Source organism: Pelodiscus sinensis, chromosome 12, assembly GCF_049634645.1.
Source record: "Pelodiscus sinensis isolate JC-2024 chromosome 12, ASM4963464v1, whole genome shotgun sequence".
NCBI lineage: Eukaryota > Metazoa > Chordata > Testudines > Trionychidae > Pelodiscus > Pelodiscus sinensis.
Window position 1 is genome coordinate 49,328,507 of NC_134722.1, and position 19,597 is coordinate 49,348,103.

At 47.9% G+C, this 19,597-nt stretch overlaps 1 protein-coding gene and 1 long non-coding RNA gene across 5 annotated transcripts in view; one reads left to right on the forward strand and one right to left on the reverse strand.

Annotated features, from left to right (window-relative positions):
- HYDIN (HYDIN axonemal central pair apparatus protein) overlaps positions 1-19,597 on the reverse strand; it is a 389,718-nt gene that overhangs the window by 246,196 nt on the left and 123,925 nt on the right. For all 3 annotated transcript variants that reach the window (XM_075940644.1, XM_075940645.1, XM_075940646.1), the window contains one exon: positions 11,957-12,081. In XM_075940644.1, coding sequence (XP_075796759.1) covers positions 11,957-12,081 — 125 coding nt within the window. The remainder of the gene's footprint in view (positions 1-11,956; positions 12,082-19,597) is intronic.
- The window catches only part of LOC142831122 (uncharacterized), a 46,209-nt gene continuing 29,449 nt past the window's right edge, over positions 2,838-19,597 (forward strand). The window contains exons 1-4 of one of the 2 annotated variants that reach the window (XR_012906783.1): positions 2,838-2,931; positions 6,206-6,299; positions 6,959-7,042; positions 8,552-8,797. This is a non-coding gene — a long non-coding RNA (uncharacterized LOC142831122). Of the gene's footprint in view, positions 2,932-6,205; positions 6,300-6,958; positions 7,043-8,551; positions 8,798-19,597 lie in introns of those variants that run through there. The other variant, XR_012906782.1, reaches the window with a different exon arrangement.

Genomic DNA, 19,597 nt, shown 5'->3' on the forward strand with positions numbered 1-19,597 from the left:
CCAAAGGCTGGCCTGCTAGCACAGCCTGAGTAGCCATCCCCATGTTGAAGCATTCCTTTCAGTCTGGCCACATAGTCCCCCACCATCCCCTGGCAACAGAGCCACAATGCTGTCTCTACTCCAGCCAGAAAGCAGGCCCCTTGTGACCCAGAACACAGTAGATGAGAGAACAGCAAGGTCCAGCCTATAGAGGTGTGCTGTGTAGCAGCATGCAGGGCGGCCTGAGCACACTCACTCCTGGCACAGTGAGTGTGTCTGTCCTGCATGGAGCTCCCCAAACCCTGGTGCAGACGCCGTGCAACACAATTACTCTGGTTCTGGTACAAGGGGGTGCTCCATGGACCAGGGAATAGGGCCATATGAGCATGCATTCTGTTCTAGTCCCTCTGTGGGGGGTGTGGAGGCACATCTGGTCTCTTTTGGTCTTAAGTTTACCTCTCAGCCCTCGCTTTAGCTGGAGCTCCCTTTGTGCCCCTCCCCACTAGTTGCTCCTGAGCTCCCAAGTGGCTTTAACTATCCAACCCAAACTCTACATGCACTTTAGTCCTAACAACATGCAGGCTAATTTTTCTGGCTCTTAATACATTTAAAAAGCAGATGCGCAGTGTCTGCGACCGGGCACAAGCCAGGAATCAGCTGATTCCAGGCTCGCACCTGGTTCTCTCCACAGCTCTGCCTCCCCTGTTCCCTGGAGACAGTGCTTAGGGGAACCAGTTTTTAAGCCGGCTCCCACCAGTACCGGCTCCTGCTCCCCCTCATTTGCTGCAGCTCTCTGATGAGGCAGCACGGGGAGGAAGCAACTCGTTGAGTCAATACTCGACTACCCAATAAGCACATGCATACATCCCCACACCAGACTAGTCGCATACATCCCCACACCAGAGCCCTGACGTATGTTCACAAGCTGGGGGATGGAGCACATGTGCACCAGGCTTTATGTCAGAATTTAGGCACATATCAAATGCTCGGGGGTGGGGAGGCAGATACTCCATTGGTGTAAATCATCAATGTAGCGCCACATCAATGGACCCAGGTCCCATTACAATAGCTGAAGCCCTGTGCCACAATTTTGTGCTTTTGCTTTTCAAAGTTGGCCTGAGTAAAAAGTATTAGGGATTCCTCTGAAAGCTCCAGGGCTTATAGGAGTAGCTCTTGCTGCAAGAAGAGGAGATGCATCTGAAAGCATACTCAATATATAGATCCATTAATAGCTTACTATACAATAGAAAGCCCAGATCCAGTGAGTCAGCATAATGCTGTGGATTTCACTTCTAGGCAAATGAATTGACACAAAGCATGGACTTGTCAGGGTTAGCTGAGGGCACTTGCAGGCTTTATGTCTTGGGCATCAAATTAGATGTGACATTTCATTTACAACTCTTGGTATCTTAACATATAAGGAAAATAAATCCCTTGACTGTATCAGTGGCTGGGAATTTCAGTTGAGAGGGTAGATTTCTGCCGTTTAGTCGTTTGGGCTCCTTTATAGCTATGAAACCAGCTTTATTAAAACAGGACACGTCAGTCCTGTTCTTATTTACGAGGCACTCACTGTGGCTCCTGACCCCCACAGTGAGTCCCCTGCTGGCTCCCAGCAGCTGTACTGAGTTCCCTGCGACTCCCTGAAGCTGAAGTGAGTTTTCTGTGGCTCCCTGAAGCTGTGGTGAGTTCCCTGCAGCTCCCAGCAGCTATGGTGAGTTCCTCATGGCTGCCCAGCACCACAGAGAGTTCCCTGTGGCTCCTGGCAGCTGCAGGGAGTCCCCCACAACTACCGGCCCTGTGGTGAGTGTGGGAGCCACAGGGAGTCTGTGCAGAGGCCGGGAGTCAGTATTCACGAATTTTGCCATTCACAATGGATGCAGGAATATACAGCTTAGCGTATCATGGTACTTTTTCTCCTCAAAGAAGTGATTGAGACATGTAATTATCTTTCCTATGCCACAGGAAAACATTGAGTGTGTAAAATAAATTAGGTGATACAGAATCCCACAGAACTTCTTTAGTAACACAGGAAATGCTGTCCTGGAACTACTAGACATAAAAACTTTCAGAACAACTCTCTTCATACTGGTCTGACAACAGTCAGGCTGCGTCTAGACTGGCAAGTTTTTCCGCAAAAGCAGCTGCTTTTGCAGAAAAACTTGCCAGCTGTCTACCCTGGCCACTTGAATTTGCGCAAGAACAGTGACGAACTAATGTATGATCGTCAGTGTTATTGAGCAAATACAATGACTCTCCCGTCTGGGAAAAAGCCCTCTTGCCCAAATGCTTTTGCCCAAGAGGGCCAGTGTAGACAATTGAGAACCGTTTTGCACAAAAAAGCCCCGATGGCGAAAATGGCGATCGGGGCTTTCTTGAGCAAAACCGCGTCTAGATTGGCACGGACGCTTTTCTGCAAAAAGTGCTTTTGCGCAAAAGCGTCCGTGCCAATCTAGACGCTCTTTTCCGCAAATGCTTTTAATGGAAAAGCTTTTCCGTTAAAAGCATTTGAGGAAAATCATGCCAGTCTAGACATAGCCTCAGAGTCCCCTGTTTATCAGAACACTTATTTGGATAAACGGATGAGAAAATTGTTGGATAAATTTCCAATATTAATTTGGGATTTTTAATAAACTTGCAATAAGTATTTAATCATCAACTACTTCAGATGTTAGGGGGTGATAAACAGAGTGATTAGACAGATATATTGAATTATTTGCTTCATGTTTTTCTCATCTTTATTGATATGTACTGCTCCTTTTCTCCTTCGCACCTTCTTTTTACTGGGATTTGTAATAAGAATCTCTTAAGAATCCAACAGGACCAGATGTCTGAAGTTTTCAGTGCCTGGGAAATACGTAAATTCAGATTGAACTCTGGCCTGGATTTCAAAGGTTTAATCAGGCTTGGCTGTCACCTTTTTAAGCAACAAATGCCACTGAAGATTTACAGGTATGAGAAAGTCCTCTCAATTTATTACTAGAAATGCAAGCAAAAACTGCTCCGATGGGCATGAATATAGCTCTGTATCTGTCTGGCTTTGGTACTGACATAGCCACAGTTACCATAGTTTGTGCACAACCCCACAAGCATTAATGTATTTTTATCTTCAACATTTGCCGTCCCTACGCCCTTTGCATGTCCCCATGCTCTGGGACCAGGGTGGTGGGGGACGTGCACCCTTTGCCATCCCTGTGTTCTGGGGCCAGGGAGGCTGGGGATGCGTACCCTTTGCCATCCCTGTGCTCTGGGGCCACGTGCCCTTTGCTATCCCCACTGTACTCTGAAATGAGCCATAACCAGGAGCAGGGGGTCATCAGCCATAACACCCACACATTATAAAGAAAACTGAAGCACAAGGTCCCAATAGCCTCCAGATGGTCACTCCTGAATTCCTGCCTTCTGCAATTGGCCACTAGGTTCTGTGCTGCAGAGATGAGCCCCATTTGCTCTTACAATTCCTGAAACTCAACCCATGAGGAGGGATTTTTTTCTCTATTCCTCTGATTCCAAATTAGTATCACATTTAGGGCCCGTCATGAGATATACCTGCACTGTAGATTCATTGCTTGCTGAGTGCAGCATGTCAGACATTCCCTGCCTGTTTTCCCTAGCCCAGCTATTGTCCTTCCCAAAGAGTCCTGTGGCTCAGCTCAACAGAGGGGTCACTTTGAAATCACCTCAGGAGGATGCACCCAGCCTGGCAAAGTCCCAAATGGCATTCTCTGAGACTGCCCTTTCAGCAGCCCTGGGAATAATTAATCAAGTGACTGATACAAAGCAGCCCTTTTCTTATTCTGTGCCCCTGGATCCAAGAAGTAGCTGTCATCAGTTCTGCTAACAACAGTGTACCAGGCTAGATTTGCCTTAATGGACTATTAACTAAGAGACTGTCAGGTTTCTAGAAGCTTTGCAAGTAGGCTCTTAACATGCCAGATACCCAGAGGGTGGCTAACTCTTCTTGGGAGCAATTCCAGCTAAACTAACTAACACTGCAAATATCTGACTCAGCTGGGCATCACCCATGTACAGAGGAAAGCCACTTTATGAAGCTCTCCATTGAGCAGGAAGCAGACAGTACAGCAATGGATACTTATATACAGTAAAACTCCGATGGTCCAGCACTCCTGATGGTCCAGCACCATCAGGAACCCGGAAGTGCTCTGGGCAGCCGGACCATTGGAGCTGCTCTGTCCCCAGCTTTCCCGATTCAGCCGCTGCTAAAACTGACCAGCGGCTGAATCGGGAAAGCCGGGGGCAGAGCAGCTGGGGTGCTGCCAGGTAGGACCCGTAGCACTGCCCCTCCGGGATGTGGGACCAACCCAGCAGCACCCCAACTGTCCCCGATTCAGCCGTTGCTGATACTGATCAGTGGCTGACTCCAGGAAGCCCGAGGCAGAGGAGCTCTGCCTCGGGCTTCCTGGAGTCAGCCGCTGATCAGTATCAGCAGCGGCTGACTTGGGGACACCTGGGGCAGAGCAGCTGGGGTGCTGCCGGGTTGGTCTCGCTGCGCCAAGAGTCGGCGCTACCTGACCAACCTGGCAGCACTCCAGCTAGTCTGCTGCAGGCATCCCCGATTCAGCCGCTGCTGAAACTGACCAGCAGCAACTGAATCAGGGACGTCTGGGGCAGAGCCGGACTATCGGAAGGGGGGGCTATGAGGGGTCTGGGTTGGCATCCCCCCCACCACACCCCAGGCCCCTCATTGCCCCCTCTTCCAATAGTCCGGCATATCTGATAATCCGGTACCCCCTGGGTCCTAAAGGTGCCGGATTATCAGAAGTTTACTATATATAATAGCCCAATGTCTGACTCTGTAATGCTGAAATGCTGGCTGTTCCCTCTGGGCGGCACTCCCGCTGTGGCGCTTGGCTGACTTCTGCGCCACTTACCTGGGCCACTGCGGGGAGCAAGCGGCACAAGTGGCCGTTTGGGCGCCGTGCTCCCCATGCAGAAAGGGGAGCGCAGAGTCCAAAGGGCCGTTTGGGCTCCGTGGTGCCCCAAGAGGCAGGAGGGGGAGGAGAAGAGAAAGAGAGAGGCAGGAGGTGGAAGAGAGCTGAGAGAGAGGGGGAGGCAGTAGAAGGAGAGAGAGAGACACGGAGCAAGAGACCGGAGGCTTAGGGGAGAAGACCGACGTGGAAGAAAGACCTGAAAATCCAGTTTTCTGACGGGCTAATTGGCTAGTCATATATATAGTAGCCCAATGTCTGTGACTCTGTAATGCTGGCTGTTGCCTCTGGGCGGTGCTGTTGCCTCAGTCACATCCTTCACCTCCCGCCATGGCACTCGGCTGACTTCTGCGCCGCTCAGCCGGGCCGCCGCGGGGAATCAAGCGGCGCAAGCAGCCGTTTGGGCCCCGCGGTCCCCATGCGGCACCCGTCTGCAGCTCCCATGGGGAGCGCGGGGTCCAAACGGTCACTTGCGCCGCTTGCTCCCCCGCGGCGGCCCGGCTGAGCAGCGCAGAAGTCAGCCAAGCACCACGGTGTGAGGGAAAGGGGGGCGGGGCGGTGACGTACATGGCCAGGGGACGGGACCTGGCTGTGTACATCACCCCCCCCCCCTTCGCCTCCTGCCATGGCGCTCGGCTGACTTCTGTGCCGCTCAGCCTGGCAGCCACGGGGGAATCCAAACGGTCACTTCCGCTGCTTGCTCCCCAGTGGCGGCCCAGCTAAGCAGCGCAGAAATCAGCTGAGCACCACGGTGGGAGGCGAATGGGGGTGGGGCGGTGACGTGACAGCAGCTCCAAGCCCCGCCCCCTGGCTGTGAACGTCACCACCTCGCGCCCCATCGCCTCCCGCCACGGTGCTCGGCTGACTCCTGTGCCGCTCAACTGGGCCGCCATATGGGAGCAAGAGGCACAAGCAGCCGTTTGGGCTCCATGCTCCCCATGGGCTCCATGCTTCCCATGCGCGGTGCCCAAACGGCTGCTTGCTCCCGCACGGGTACTGCAGAGCCCAAACGGCCATTTGGGCTCCGTGGTCCCCCAGATGAGAGGCGGGAAGGGGAGAAGAAGAGAAAGAGAGAGATGGAGAGAGAGACAGAAGGTGGAGGAGAGCTGAGAGAGGGGGAGGCAGTAGGAGGAGGAGAGAGAGAGAGAGAGACGGACGTGGAGGAGAGACCCGAAAATCCCATCTTATGACAGGCTATTGGCTAGTTTAAAATAAAGGCTTTGGATCATGCCTTTCATCCTCAGAGTCAGCTCTCCTTTTGGTTTTGTTCTGTCCAGCTTTTCAAGTATCAGATCTGATTCTCCTCTTGAGGAACTGAGCTGGAATTTGCTAAGGTTTCACAGTGCTACAAAACTGTCATAAGAAAATCAGGTGAGAAATTAGCCTTTTCACTAATAATGAACTCATTCAAGAACATGCTATCTGTCAGGCTATGAATGAGCTGAGTGAACTATACAGTCAGGACTTTTCTAATTAGACAAGATAACGTATTGGCACCGGAAGCCCAAGAGATACTGGGACTTATAGTAAACTGTTCTAGTGCTGTGGGTACTGTGAGAAATTGCAGGGCTGCACAAAGAATCTTTTGAATGAAGCAGCACCTATTAGCACCATCTCAGTGATTGAAATTCACCCCTCTGCACAAAGCCTATAGGCACCACGTACATCCCATGTTAGAGAGCTAAAATAGTATCTGAATCTTATGTTAGGCATTTGCACAGGGTAATTTAATCCTGTAGACATTGCTTGTCCAGAGAACTATGCAAAAGTCTGCAATGTGTCCTTAAATGTCCAAGCCAGTAAGGATACTGGTTTGTGTAGCTCTCCAACTAGCAGGCTAAATTTGGTGATGAATTCTGTTCATGAGTCGCTTCAGGAATGTTGCACATGCACTAAGAAGTGAATATGCAAAACCCTTTCCAAGCAGACACTAAGGGACCCAGAGAATTCTTTCTGCTTACCAGATAGGGTGATGAACTGGGAGTTTCAGTGGTTCCTAAATGGGGTTTAAATGCTTTCACTTCAAATAGCGGGCTGGATGTAAGGAGCACAAGTTCCACTGAAGGACAAGAGAAGAGGTAGCCCCACTGCTTGGAATGTTTAAGAGACTAAAGGTTAGTTGATTTCATGCCTCAACTTTCAGTTATGTGTTGTAAGCTCTTTGGGGGGAGGACCTTGTCTTTGTCTGTGGGCTTGTCTACATGGCGAGTTAGCGTGGGGCAAGCCAGGCTGCAGATATAAAATGTGCTAACATGCTGTACACTACCTGGCAATGCCCTATCTACTGTGCATTTGTGCATGTTTCTGAACATGCACGTTGACATATGGTAGTCAGCGCACAACAGACTCTAGTACACTGTGGAGTCACACACTGGTTTGCCATGCACTAATTCTCCAAGCAGACAATATCTGATTAATAGAAGTTTTAACATTATTATGGTTATTCATAGTAGCACCCACTATGTTCTAAGAACCTTCCAACTACTCCAGGAGAACCCACATTAATATGTCTAAGCCAAATCTTGACTTCCTCCCACACAAGAAGCTCACACTTGCTTGAGTGACTGCAAGTGCAGATTTGGCTCAACACTGGCAGATAATTCAACAGTAAGGCTATGTCTACACTACCAGGTTATTTCAAAATAGTAACTTCTGAAATAACTATTTTGAAATAAGCCATTCCCCTTCACAAGCAGGAGTTATTTCAAAATAACAAGCCCTTTATTTCGAAATAACAGGCTTGGCAGTGTGGACGCTCACCTTGCTATTTCAAAATAAGGGGAGTTACAGTACATTCCAGTGGTCCGGCATCCAATGGTCTGGCACTCCTGATGGTCCAGCACCATCTGGAACCTGGAAGTGCTCCGGGCAGCTGGACAATTGGAGCTGCTCTGCCCCCGGCTTCCCCAATTCAGCCGCTGCTGAAACTGACCAGCGACTGACTCGGGGAAGCCACAGAGCAGCTTGGGTGCTGCCGAGTTGGTCCCGCAGCACCGAGGGGTACATCCCCCCCACTCCATCCCAGACCCCTCATAGCCCCCCCTTCTGATAGTCCGGCATATTTGATAATCCGGCACCTCTGGGTCCTAAAGGTGCCGGATTATCGGAAGTTTACTGTATTTTGAAATAACTCCCCACTGTGGATATGCCCTAACAGAACAGATGGTGGCCCTTCTCTAAATCACACTAACAACTGGAAGACCCAGTAAGACTATAAGTTAGTGAGGTACTGAAAAACAATAAAGTAAGGAAAATGCATCACAATGTACTGAAGTGCCATTTTTCTTTATAGTTTGTATTTCGGTAGAAAATGATCTGTTGTGCAGTTTTGGAAGATACACGCTTGCTTTTGGCTTGCAAGTTATGGCTGTATGACTCAGCGCAGGATACATTAGCAAGGGTCTGCTGTGTTAGGTTGCGTAATGGAATCTTGGCTCTCTAATACACTAGCAATAAGCAGCTTTTGAGACTGATTAATAGCTGAAATGAAACTGAAGCATTTAATCAATCTCCGTAGTCACCTATTTTTTTGTAGGCTACAAAGCCACATTCTTAAGATTAAGAATCACCCCTTAATCTTTCCCTTTTTCTTTCTCCCTGTTGTTCTGCTTTCGTGAGCACAGTGTCGCTGAAAGGTGTTACCATGACAGGCAGTGAAGTCAGGTATGGAGCTAAAGAACATGCAGTGCAGACTTCCTTCACATCTCTCCTCAAATGCATGTCAGCATGAAGAAGGGCCACCTCTGAGGGGAGTGAAACACTAATTTCTAGCTATCTCTGTGGCCCAGCCACACTTTCCTCTTCTGTACAAGGGGGCTGGAACAATCTGTATTGTGGGGGTGCTGACAGCCATTAAACCAAACTGTAAACCTTGCAAATAATGGAAGCCACAGCAAGACGGGGGGTGTAGTAGCACCCTCAGCACTTCTAGCTCCAGCATCTAAGCCAGCTGTGGTGAGGGATCAGATTAAGTCAAGGATTCTCAAACTTCACTGCACCATGACCCCCTTCTGACAACAAAAATAACTACACAACCCCCCAGGGGGAGGAGGCAAAGCCGAAGCCTGAGCCCCTCCACCCTAGGTGGGGGAACACAGAGGCAGCAGTGTGGGGTGGCAGCAGTCCCTGTTCACGGGGGCCGAGCTCTCTGTGGATAAAAGCTGCTCTGGCATCCCATGGATCAGCCTCTGTCCACAGCAAGCTCAGGCCTGCCAAAGACAGAGGCTCACAACACTCCAGTTAATACATCCCAGAATCATGTTTGCTTTCTTTGCAACAGTATCACACTGTTGGCTCATATTTAGCTTGAGGTCCACTCTGTGAAAGAAGACTGAAAGAACTGGGCTTGTTTAGTTTGGAAAGGCGAAGACTGAGAGGGGACATGAGAGCAGTTTTCAGGTACCTAAAAGGGTGTCATGAGGAGGAGGGAGAAAAATTGTTCTCCTTGGCCTCTGATGACAGGACAAGAAGCAATGGGCTTAAACTGCAGCAAGGGAGGTTTAGGTTGGACATTACGAAAAACTTCCTAACTGTCAAGGTGGTTGAACACTGGAATAAGATGCCTGGGGAGGTTGTAGAATCTCCATCTCTGGAGATAGTTAAGAGCAGGTTAGACAGACACCTGTCAGGAATGGTCTAGACAGTGCTGGGTCTTGCCATGAGGGCAGGGGACTGGACTCAATGACCTCTTGAGGTCCCTTCCAGTTCTAGTGCTCTATTATTCTAAATCACTTTCCACAGTACTCCTTCCTAGGTAGTCATTTCCCATTTTATGTGTGTGCAACTGATTGTTCCTTCCTAAGGGGAGTACAGGCAGTCCCCGGGTTACATGGATCCGACTTACATCAGATCCCTACTTACAAACGGGGTGAGGCAACCCCGCACTAGCTGCTTCCCCCCAGCAGACCAGGGAGACGTGAAGCTAGCGCCCCCCCCCAGCAGACCAGGGAGACGCGAAGCTAGCGCCCCCCCCAGCAGACCAGGGAGACGCGAAGCTAGCGCCCCCCCCCAGCAGACCAGGGAGACGTGAAGCTAGTGCCCCCCCCAGCAGACCAGGGAGACGTGGAGCGGCTTTTCTCAGCAGACACCTCAGCTTGAGAATAAAGGACTGAGGGAAGTGAAGTGTGGGAGAATAAAACTGAGCTCTGGAGAAATGTTTGGCTAGAGTTTCCCCTACAATATGTACCAGTTCCGACTTGCATACAAATTCAACTTAAGAACAAACCTACAGTCCCTATCTTGTACGTAACCCGGGGACTGCCTGTTCTTTGCATTTCTCCTTATTGAATTTCATTCTATTTACCTCAAACCATTTCTCCATTAGTCCAGACCATTTTGAATTACACTCCAGTCCTCCAAGGCATTTGCAAGGCCTCCCACCTTGGTGTCATCCACAAACTTTATAAATGCACTCTCTATGCCAGGGGTCGCCATCCTACTGCACACAAGCTGATTTTGAGTAGCACTAGCAGGAGCTCAGTCTCCTCCTTCCTTCCCCATGCAACAGGCAGCACATTCTGCTGCTGGAGCCCTTCCCCCACACACAGTGGCAGCAGGAGGAACCAGTGCTGGGGCTGACTCAGTGGCTCCTCTGGCATCTGGAGCTGGCCTGGGAACCATGTGGCTACAGCATTGGTGCCTCCAGGGCTGGCCCCAGAACTGAGTGGCCATGGCAGCAGCACCTCCGGCCTGGGAATTGTGTTGCTGTGGCACTGGCATCTCCAGTGTCAGCCTGGAACCACATGGCTGTGGGGCCTCCAGGGCCAGCCAGGAAATACGTGGCCACACCTTTGCTTTCCACCCCAAGCTCTCTCCTTCCAGGGCCTCAAGCCTGTCAAACTTAGCAAGGCCATTGCCAGTGCTAATTGTGCAGACCTACATAAAGTCTGCCAGCCAGCCTTCCCTCTTGGGCTCCTTGCAATAGACTCCCTCCCTTCCCTGGTCTGCCACTGCTCTTTTATCAGGGTCAGCTGTGCCCAAATTAGCTGCAGTCCCACCTATGGCTGCCTGCCACTCAGCCTCCCTAAAAGGTTTTAACCTTTATAGGGCCAGTGCAGGGCAGATGCCTGTCACACTTCACCTTTCTAATTTTGTCCCTACACACTCGTGTTATTTGTTTATATTCAGCCTTTGTAATTTAACCTAATTTCCACTTTTTTTTGTAGGACTCTTTTTTTAATAGCCCAGAACTAGGGATGTAATAGTGCAGTCGATTAACTGATAAGCAAAAGCGTATAGGTTAATGCTAAAAGCTACATGCATTTCCTCCCCCCCCTTCCCTGCCACTACCTTCCTGCTAGTAAATTTAGCAGCAGGCTGGAAAGCACTCTGGCTCAGTCCTGGCTTATGATGGGTCTGGGACCTACCCCTACTGTGGCTCTGCATTTAAAGTGCATTAGGATCTGGGCGGGCAGGCAGCTTGGCTCAGTCCTGGCTCACGCTGGAACCTACCCGTTTCAGCTCTGCATTTCAAGTGTATTAAGAGCCAGGAGGGCAGGCAGCCCAGCTCACTTCTGGCTCGCGCTGGGTCCAGGAGCTCAGACTTCCCCCCGTCCCCTCTGTCAGGGACTGCTGCCACCCTGCACTGCTGCCTCTTTCTCAGAAGCAACAGCACAGGGTGACAGGCAGCTGGTCCATGAGAGGAGCTGGTTTTCAAACTGGCTCCCCTCCTGGACCAGCTCAATTGCCACCCCACGCTGCTGCCTCTGATACAGTGGCTGCTGGCTCTGCCCCTGGGGACTATAGAATAGTCGACGAACAATTCATGAGGTTACTCGACTATTCAATTAACCGATATTTAACATCCCTAGCCAGACCCCATTGTGCTCGGCACATATATACATGTACAGGCTGAGACCTCTGTTCATTTCCAGGCACTCCTATGTCTGGAGGTCTGAAAAGGAACCGTTTGCATAAAGTCATTTTCATGTTATTTGGGGGCACTGGCTGAAATATGCTACCAGCTTTAACTCTTTTTAACCATAAGTTTTTGATTGCAAATATATGTGGAGTATTTAGACAGCACCCACCTGTGTCATAATGAACAACCAGGTCCTTTGAGTGATCACCTATCTCCAGTGGCTGGAACTCTATTGTGAGCTGCATGGTCTCCCCTATGCCCAGTGTCCCAATGCAAGGCACTACAGAGAAAGGGCTGCAAAAAAATGAAAAAGACACATTAGGCCTAAATAGGAACACACTCTTTGGTGGCTAACAGACATGCAAACTGATCATAGAATCCTAGAACTAGAAGGGACCTTGAGAGGTCATCGAGTCTAGTCCCCTGCCCTCATGTCAGGACCCAGTACTGTAGACCATCCCTGATAGACATTTATCTAACCTACTCTTAAATATCTCCACAGATAGAGATTCCACAACCTCCCTGGGCAATTTATTCCAGTGTTTAACCACCCTGACAGTTAGGAACTTTTTCCTAATGTGCAACCTAAACTGTCCTTGCTGCAGTTTAAGCCCATTGCTGCTTGTTCTATCCTCAGAGGCCAGGAAGAACAATTTTTCTCCCTCCTCCTTGTGACACCCTTTTAGATATCTGAAAACTGCTATCATGTCCCCTCTCAATCTTCTCTTTTCCAAACTAAACAAGCCCAATTCCTTCAGTCTTTCTTCATAGGTCATGTTCTCTTGACTGTTAATCATTCTTGTTGCTCTTCTCTGGACCCTCTCCAATTTCTCCACATCTTTCTTGAAATGTGGTGCCCAGAACTGGATACAATACTCCAACTGAGGCCTAATTAGCACAGAGTAGAGCGGAAGAATGTCATCTCGTGTCTTGCTCACAACACACCTGTTAATGTATCCTATAATCATGTTTGCTTTTTTTGCAACAGCATCAAACTGTTGACTCGTATTTAGCTTGTGGTCCACTATAACGCCTAGATCCTTTTTTGCCGTACTTTTTCCTAGACAGTCGCTTCCCATTCTGTATGTGTGAAACTGATTGTTCCTTCCTAAGTGGAGCACTTTGCATTTGTCCTTATTAAACTTTAACCTATTTACCTCAGACCATTTCTCCAATTTGACCAGATCATTTTGAATTATGACCCTATCCTCCAAAGCAGTTGCAACTCCTCCCAGCTTGGTATCATCTGCAAACTTAATACGTGTACTCTCTATGCTGATATCTAAATCACTGATGAAGATATTGAACAGAACCAGTCCCAAAATAGACCCTTATGGAACTCCACTTGTTATACCTTTTTAGCAGGATTGTGAACCATTAATAACTACTCTCTGGGAACAGTTATGCAGCCAGTTAATGCACCCACCCCCATCTAAGTTGTATTTGCCTAGTTTATTGATAACAATATCACGCGAGACCTCATCAAATGCCTTACTAAAGTCTAGGGTATACCATGTCTACCTCTTTTCCCTTATCCTAGCAAAGAAAGCTATCAGATTGGTTTGACATGATTTGTTCTTTACAAATCCATGCTGGCTGTTACCTGTCACCTTATTATTTTCCAAGTGTTTAATTAGGCCTGGCTCTCCTCTGTTACACCTCTGTTCATTAGGAAGTACTTAAATCAGAGTTTGTAGGATCAGAATCATGCTCACTGACCCCAACTTTCTGAAAAGATCTCACTCCTCAAATGACCACTCTGATGTAAACAGGGTATAATCAAATGAATTCCCTTCCACAGCCCCATTTGTATGGAATGGTTCTGTGATAGCATCTGGACTTCTAATACTCCGATCATCTGAAGAAGTGGGCTGTGCCCACGAAAGCTCATGATACCATCTACATGTTTTGTTAGTCTTTAAGGAGCTACTAGTCTATTTGTTGATTTTTAAGATTTTCCCATTACAGACTAACTCTGCTACCCCTCTGAAACTTTTGAATTCAGAGAGGTAGCCATGTTAGCCTGTTTCAGCAAAAACAACAAGGAGTCCAGCGGCACTTTACAGATTAACACTTGTATTTGTTATTAGAATATAAGCTTCTGTGAGATACAACTTGAGGGTTTCATTTTAAGTGAATTTACAATTATAGACTCCCAGAAGATAAGGACTGGCCAAAACTTCAGGAGATCACTGTGGCTCTGGAGAACTGTTATGCTGTTCTGGATATAGGAGCTAAGGAATAACCCCCTAAAACAGAAGAAGAGAATCCTTGTACCTCCAAGGCCACCACTGTGAGAAGGTAACATAGGATATCAGTGGTTGGAGACTCTCTTCTGAGAGGGACGGAGGCACCTATCTGTCTCCCTGACATTTAATCTTGGGAGGGATGCTGCCTGCCAGGGGCTCATATCTGACAAGTTACGGAGGCATTGTCGAGGATTATCTGGCCCTCTGATTACTACCCCATGCTACTCTCCATGTGGGCACTAATGCTATTGCAAGGTGTGACTTTGAGCAGATCAAGAGTGACTCCAGGGCTCTAGGAGTATGGGTGAAGGAGTTTGGAGCACAGGTGGTATTCGCTTCAGTCCTTCCTGTCAAAGGTGGGGGCCCAGGCAGAGATAGGTGCATCTTGGAACTGAATGCCTGGCTTTAAAGATGGTGTCACCAGGAGGACTTTGGCTTCCTTGACCACAGGATGCTGTTCCAAGAAGGACTGCTAAGCAGGGATCGGGGGCTCATCTTTCGAGGAAGGGGAAGAGAGTATTTGGACACAGATTGGCTAACCTAGTGAGAAGGGCTTTAAACTAGGTTATATGGGGGGAAAACTGGGGGGGGGGGCGGCAAAAATCAAATCAGTATCTTGGATGCCTACATACGAATGCAAGAAATATGGGGAATAATCATGAAGAACTAGAAGTGTTAATAAATAAACACAACTATGACATAGTTGGTATCACAGAGACTTGGTGGAATAATACACACAATTGGAATATTGGTATAGCTGGGTACAGCTTGCTCAGGAAGGATAGGCAGGGAAAAAAGGGAGGAGGTGTTGCCTGATATATTAAAAATGCACACTTGGACTGAGGTGGAGATGGACATAGGAGACAGACTTGCCAAGAGTCTCTTGGTCAGGTAAAAAGGGGTAAAAAACAAGAGTGATGTCATGCTAGGGGTCTACTACAGACCACCAACCCAAGCAGAAGAGGTGGATGACACTTCTTCTAAACATCTAACAAAATAATCCAAAGCGCAAGATTTGGTGGTGATGGGGGATTCCAACTATCCAGACCTATGTTGGGAACCTAACATAGCAGGGCACAGATTAGCCAATAAATTCTTGGTCTGCATGGAAGAGAAATAACTGGGGAAGCTGTTCTTGATTTGATTTTAACAAATAGGGAGGAACGGGTTAAAATTTGAAAATGGAAGGTAGTTGGGGTGAAAGTGATCATGAAATCAGAGTTCATTATTCTAAGGAATGGAAGAAGTAGGAACAGCAAATTAGAGACAATGGATTTCAGGAAGGCAGATTTTAGTAAACTCAGAGAGCTGGTAGGTAACATCCGATGGGAAACAAGACTAAGAGGAAAAACAACTGAAGAGAGTTGGCAGTTTTTCAAAGGAACATTATTAAGGGCACAAAAGCAAACTATTCCACTGTGTAGGAAAGATGGAAAGTATGGCAGGAGACCACCTTGGATCAACCTGGAGATCTTACGTGATCGAAAAATCAAAAAGAAGTTGTATAAAAAGTGGAAAATAAGTCAAATTACAAAGGATGAATATAAGCAAACAACATAGGTATGCAGAGGCAAGATTAGAAAGGCAAAGGCACAAAATGAGCTATATCTAGCTAGAGACATAAAGGGTAACAAGAAGATGTTCTACAAATATATCAGAAGCAAGAGGAAGACCAAGGACAGAGTAGGCCCATTGCTCAGTGAAGAAGGAGAAACAATAACAGGAAACCTGGAAATGGCAGAAGTGCTCAATGACTTCTTTGTTTTGGTTTTCACCAAGTAGATGGATGGTGATACGATGCCTAACATAATGAATGCTGGTAGAAATGGGGTAGGTTTAGAAGTTAAAATAAAAGAACAAGTTAAAAATTACTTAGAAAAATTAGATACCTCAAAGTCATCAGGTCCACAAGAAATGCATCCTAGAATACTCAAGGATCTGATGAAGGAGGTATCTGAACATTTAGCTATCATCTTTGAAAAATCATGGAAGTAGTGAGAGATTTCAGAAGACAGGAAAAGGGAAAACCTTTTCCCATCTATAAAAAGGGAAATAAGAATAATCCAGGAAACTACAGACCAGTCAGTTTAACTTCTGTGCCAGGGAAGATAATGGAGCAAGTAAATATGGAATTAATCTGCAAACCTCTGGAATACAATAAGGTGATAGATAATAGCCATTATGGATTTGTAAAGAACAAATCCTGTCAGACCAGTCTGATAGCTTTCTTTGATAGCATATCAAGCCTTGTGGATAAGGGAGAAGCGGTGTACGTGGTATACCTAGACTTTAGTAAGGCATTTGACATGATCTCATATGACCTTCTTATCAATAAACTAGGGAAATACAACCTAGATGGTGTGACGGACTGGGCTGGGTCTGGGCACAGCTGAGGGAGTCCCCACTCAGGGCGAATTGCTCAAAACCCAGGGCTCGTTACAGCCTCAGACTGGAGATCTTCCCAAATAGGCCACAAACCAGTCACACCGAGCGCTTGAGATGCCAGTCTGGCCAGTCAGAAACCTCACAAGCAAAACCCCTCTGACACCCCAGCTCTTCCTGTGCCTGGGCCTAACACACAGGTGTGGGATTATAGAACCCAATCTCACCTCCCTCAAACAGGTTCTTCCGGTCCCAAGAAACCAGCCACAGTTCCCAGGTTAATTTACATTCTGGATCTTACCCACAAGATCTGCCAGGAGGGGAGCGGGGTGGGGTGAGTTGGGAGGAGATGTGGGAGGTGGGGGAAACCGGCCGCCAGGAAGCAGGGTTGGGGGAAGCAGGGCTGTCCGGCGGAGATTGGGGTGGGCGGGGAGCGGAAGCGGGGCTGGCCGAGGGGGCGGGAGGGGCTGACCAGGGGAGATCGGGAGGAAGAAGACTGGAGAACTAGCCTTCGGAAGCAGGGCTGGATGGGAGCAGTGTACTGGCAGGGGACAGGGCAGGGGTGGAGGAGGAGCTGGACGGAGGAGATCATGAGGAGGACAATGGGAGAATCAGCCGCTGGAAGCAGGGCTGGACGGGGGCAGTATGGCTGGCCAGGGGAGATTGGGAGGAGAAGTGCGGGGTCGGGCAAATCGGTTGGCGGGAAGTGGGACTGACCCGGGCACATGCAGACCCGGGCACACGAGTGAGTCTGGCCCTGGGGATTCCATTCCCCCCCCCCCCACTCCTGAGTAGTTGCGAACTGCCTGGCTGGTAGACATACTCACGCAACGTGAGCACATCTACCAGCCAGGCAGTTCGCAGCTATGGACTGATACACCTAATAATAATAAAACTTACCTAATTAGAAAATACCAGACTTTTATATGTCTGGTATTTTCTCAATTTGTTTCCTGGACAGAATCCTCAAATACCAGACTGTCCAGTACAAAACTGGACACCTAGCAACCCTACTCCCCCTTGCACCGTCCCTCCTAGCCAGATACCCTACCCCCCACATCTGCTCCTGCTCCCACCTCCTGGAGTGCCCATGCGGCGCCTGGTCCAAGCCCTGGCTAGGCGGAGGATGCAGATGGGTGAAACACTGAAATTTTATTAATTTTTTTTTGCATTTTTGGGGGGGCTGCAAAAAACAGTACTAAAAAAAAAACCAGGTTCCAACTAAAGTAAAAAGTTTGGGAAACCCTGGTCTAGCCAGCTTTCTATCCCTCTTAGAGTCCATTTATCCAATCCACATTCCCGTAACTTGCTGGCAAGAATATTGTGGGTGACTGTATCAAAAGCTTTGCTAAAGCTGGCACTGGGGGCTTTGGGAGGACCAGAAGCAACTTATTTGAATATTCATCATTTGCTTAACGAATATGCAAATGAATGTTACCAGTCCTCCAAAAGCTCATGAAGGGATATACTGGTCCCCGTGTCAAAAAGTTTAGGAACCCCTGATCTAAAGGTTTATTACTAAAAGAAAGAAAAGCACGAGAGAAAAGTTGTTAAAGAAAATACAATACATGCATCGAATCACCCAGTTCTCAATACAGACTCTAAGCAGAGATGTTATGCCTCTGATGTACATCCTACGTCAGGATGGGTCCATGGTTCTTCCCCGCTCGTTGTTCCCTGCAAGGCTGCATCTGGGATCAGGGGCTGAACTCAAGACAGGACAGAGTGCGCCACATGGCACTTATATCTCTCTCCTGGCATCTTCCTAGCCAGATCAGGTGACTGCAGGTCACGTGGTCCATTGATCTATCCTTGTGTCCTAAGTCAGCAACCATTATTCTGGCTGGCTTGCAGGTATCCAGACATTCCTCTGGTGTGTCTCTGGCACTTAGAGATCTATTGTCTCTCGAGCCTTGCTAATTAGCATAGCCACTAGCTGAACATACTTTGCCGACTGCTCTGCCTCAGACAGAGAACCTTCCAGCAACACCATAGAGTACATAATTATAATGCCACATAGAGAAATTATACAAGTACATGAATAGCATACACAGAATCAGTAGAACATAAACTTTCATGTGACACCTCACATGGCCTCCTTTGTACAGACTTTTAGAGCACACTTCCCCCCATGGGTGCAACAGTGATCTGGCTTCTCCCTTTAAAATCCAGTAACGTGACAGATGGGGCTACTATAAGGTGGGTTCATAACTATCTGGATAACAGTCCTCCAAGAGTAGTTACTAATAATTCACAATCATGCTGGAAGGGCATAACTAGTGGGGCTCCACAGGGGTCTGTTTTGGGACCGATTCTGTTCAATATATTCATCAATGATTTAGATGATTGCACAGAGAGTACAATTATTAAGTTTGCAGATAATACCAAGCCGGGGGGTATGCAAGTGCTCTGGAGGATAAAGTCAAAATTCAAAATGATCTGGACAAACTGGAGAAATGGTCTAAGGTAAACAGGATGAAGTTCAATAAGGACAACTGCAAAGTGCTCCACTTAGGAAGGAACAGTCAGTTTCACACATACAGAATGGGAAGTGATTGTTTAGGAAGAAGTACTGCTGAAAGGGATTTAGGGGTCATAGTGGATGACAAGTTAAACATGAGTCAACAGTGTGACACTGCTGCAAAAAAAGCAAACATGATTCTGGGATGCACTCACAGGAGTGTTGTGAGCAAGACACGAGAAGCCATTCTTCTGCTCTACTCTGCGCTGATTAGGCCTCAGTTGAAGTATTGTGTCCAGTTCTGGGCATCACATTCAAGAAAGATGTGCAGAAATTGGAGAAGGTCCAGAGAAAAACAACAAAAATGATTTAATTTCTAGAAAACATGACTTATGAGGCAAGACTGAAAGAATTGGGCTTGTTTAGTTTGGAAAGGAGAAGACAGAGGGGACATGATAGCAGTTTTCAAGTATCTAAAAGGGTGTTATAAGGAGGAGGGTGAAAAATTGTTCTCCTTGGCCTCTGAGGATAGGACAAGAAGCAACGGGCTTAAATTGTAGCAAAGGAGGTTTAGTTTGGACATGAGGGAAAACTTCCTAATGGTCATGGTGGTTAAACACTGGAAAAAATTGCTTCGGGGGATTGGGGAACCTACATCACTGGAGATATTTAAGAGCGGGTTGGATAGAAATCTATCTGGGATAATCTAGACTAGGGC